The following is a 3,140-nucleotide window of genomic DNA, read 5'->3' on the forward strand; positions in this document are numbered from 1 at the left end:
GGTCCCAGAAGAATCTTCTGGCTCCTGGCTTCAGACTGCCTCAGCTCTGGACACTGTGGAACTTGGGGAGTGGAACAGTGGATGTAAGATCTGTCTCTTTTTCTCTCTTTCTCTCTCTACTTGCCTTTCCAACATAAAATATTTTTAAAACATTCTCCCCCCCAAAAGTTTTATTTTTATTGGAAAGGCAGATTTACAGAGAAAAAGATCTTTCTTCCACTGGTTCACTCCTCAGGTGGCCACAACAGCTGCAGCTGAGCTGCCAGAAAGCAGGAGTTCCTTCCTGGTCACCCATGTGGTTGCAGGATCCCAAGGCTTTGAGCCGTCCTCCACTGCTTTCCCAGGCCACAGGCAGGGAGCTGGAAAGGAAGTGGAGCAGCCGGGATACAAACCAGAGCCCATATGGGATCCTAGCACATTCAAATTAGGGATTTGAGCCACTAGACTGCCACGCCAGGCCCAACTTATCCACATCTAAGAATAATGCTGCAACTCACTGTAAGACTGACACCAGACTGGAACAGCTCAAATGGGTAGAGAATTCTTTCATAGTGAGAATTCAAGCGACACCCAGTTTCTTTTCCTGGTAGATATCCCAAGCAGCTATCTACTTTAGACCACTTCTTTTCTTTGGTGACCATTTCAAAACCTCCTTTGAGGCAACAATCTGAATTTAAAAAAAAAAAAAAAAAAATTAGTATTTAAGTAGAGTCAAGCATTCTCTGCTAAATACATAAATTACTCTGGCTTGGAATTTTAGATTTCAACAAATAAATGACAACAGTGACATCTGTCATGTTTACAGGTAAAAAAAAAAAGTAACGATTATGAAAGCTTCTTTGTTGTTTTTCTTGTTAAGATTTATGTATATGGGCCCAGAGGCGTGGCCTAGTGGCTAAAGTCCTCACCTTGAAAGACCCGGGATCCCATATGGGCGCAGGTTCTAATCCCGGAAGCTCCACTTCCCATCCAGCTCCCTGCTTGTGGCCTGGGAAGGCAGTCGAGGATGGCCCAATGCATTTGGACACTGCACCAGTGTGGGAGACCTGGAAGAGGTTCCTGGTTCCCGGCTTCAGATCGGCGCGCACCGGCACGTTGCGGCTTACTTGGGGAGTGAATCATCGCACGGAAAATCTTCCTCTCTGTCTCTCCTCCTCTCTGTATATCTGACTTTGTAATAAAATAAATAAAAATCTTAAAAAAAAAGATTTATGTATTGGTCTCCACCCTTTTTAATCATTTCCATCACACTGTCATGATCGAGGGAGACCAGACTTCCCTGCTGGTGGTTGACAAAGAGACAGACAGCCTATATAAACTGGCTTGTTTTTCCCCATTTTTCTACTACCAAAGTCAAGAACTGCCTAATGGTTCTGTCAAGGAGGCTGCGGGTCCCACTCCTGTTCCTCTGGAGGTCCCAAGTGCAGATCCTACAGAGGAAGCAGAGGATCATAAGCCTAAACTCTGCAGGCTGGAGAAAGGTGCAAACGGCTATGGCTTTCACTTAAATGTGATTCAAGGTCGGCCGGGCTCATTCGTCAAAGAGGTACAGAAAGGCAGCCCTGATGACCTGGCTGGGCTGGAGGATGAGGATGTCATCATTGAAGTGCTCGACGAACCCTATGAGAAGGTGGTGGACAGAATCCAGAGCAGTGGGGAAAACGTCACACTCTTAGTCTGCGGAAAGGAAGCCTATGAGTATTTCCAAGCTAAGAAAATCCTCATTGTGTCCTCCATGGCTCTTCCACCGGCTATCCCCCCAGGTGCCAAAGAAACACCTGTGGAATCAGAGAACGATCCGCACATGGCAAGAGAACGAGCACATAGTACAGCCTCGAATTCTTCTGCCAGTTCTGAAGATACCGAGCTGTAATGAGAATGAATTATGGCTTTGGCTGAAAGCTGTTTCTGGATATTTAATACAAATTCTTGAAGGAAGGAGCTGCCATTTGTTTACTGTCTGTTAGAGGAGAACTCCTTTGGAAACCATTTATCATGTCTTTTGCTGTCATCCTTCTGAGGGCCACTATTGCAGATGGCTTCTTTCTGGGTGACTTAGGAAGAACTATGGCAGGAGCCGGATTCTTCTCATGTGATCTCTTCCAAGCTTCAACTTGACCTCCTTCCTTTGTATGGTATCTCCTGCCCTGACAAGTTCCCTGAGCACCAAAGATGATTTGCAAATCTGTGTATGTGATTTAAAGTATCTAAGTAGATAAGCCTGTTAAATCTGCTTTTGGTCACCCACCCCCAACCGGAGCTTCCACAGGGGATGAAAGAAGTCCAAACACTACTGTGTAGAAACCAATGTCATCGGAAAGACAACCAGAAGCCCTGAGCGGTTCGCAGAAACAGAAGAACAATAAACGTCCTTCCAGACCAGGGAGGAGAGCTTTCTCTGGTCCGAGCCTGGCTCCAACTCTGGACCCCCACCCTCCCTCGCGATGACCATCGGGATTGCTCCGAAAACCCCTCATAGCAAACAAACAATCATACAAACTAAAAAAAAACCTAAAATAAATGGACAAACAACAAAAAGTAGAGCCTAGAATCTGACAGGAAAGATCTGGCGTGGATTGGCTCATGCCTCGCTGGGTGGGACACAAAGATTAGTCACTCCTCACCATGGTGTTGGGGACTTCCCTGCACACTCCCCCCCAAAAAAATGTTCTGCACCTTAATTGTCCACAAATGTCTTGTTAGAGTTACAAACCAGTCTAGATTACCCTAAAATCTGCCAAGATCAGCAAATTTATATTTCAACACAACCAATGGCTAAATACTAAAATGAAATAGACACGAGACAGCTGAATGGTACCTTATAGCCATTTTAAGGTATATAGCAGCCGGTCCTGTATACGAACTAAAATTGAAATGTCAATGAGCTAATCATAGGTTGTGGTTAGGACCTGTTTTTTTTTTTTTTTCTTTGTTTTGGTTTTTGTAACATACTGGTTACTCAAAACCATGTCAACTCCATAATGTTGCAAACTGCTGTTGATGTTATATTGAGACTCTTAATTGAATGGGATGATATTCTACCAGCTCTAACTTCGGACCAGAAATGGTCTCCCCAAGAAACTGTTCAACCCATCTGGACAACAAGTAGCTGGACTCTATGCTTGGTATATGTTTGCAAG

At 44.7% G+C, this 3,140-nt stretch overlaps 1 protein-coding gene across 1 annotated transcript; it reads left to right on the forward strand.

Annotated features, from left to right (window-relative positions):
• Positions 1 to 1,255: 1,255 nt before the first annotated feature.
• Positions 1,256 to 2,162, forward strand: LOC131483074 (Na(+)/H(+) exchange regulatory cofactor NHE-RF3-like). The gene has a single exon (XM_058679986.1). It carries the CDS (start codon positions 1,256 to 1,258, stop codon positions 1,871 to 1,873), a length of 618 nt encoding a protein of 205 aa, XP_058535969.1. The 3' UTR covers positions 1,874 to 2,162.
• Positions 2,163 to 3,140: the final 978 nt, after the last annotated feature.

This window comes from Ochotona princeps, chromosome 23 (genome assembly GCF_030435755.1).
Source record: "Ochotona princeps isolate mOchPri1 chromosome 23, mOchPri1.hap1, whole genome shotgun sequence".
NCBI classification, from domain to species: domain Eukaryota; kingdom Metazoa; phylum Chordata; class Mammalia; order Lagomorpha; family Ochotonidae; genus Ochotona; species Ochotona princeps.

Coding starts and splice junctions, on each gene's coding strand:
- LOC131483074 (XM_058679986.1), top strand. CDS start 1,256: ATGATCGAGGGAGACCAGACTTCCCTGCTGGTGGTTGACAAAGAGACA.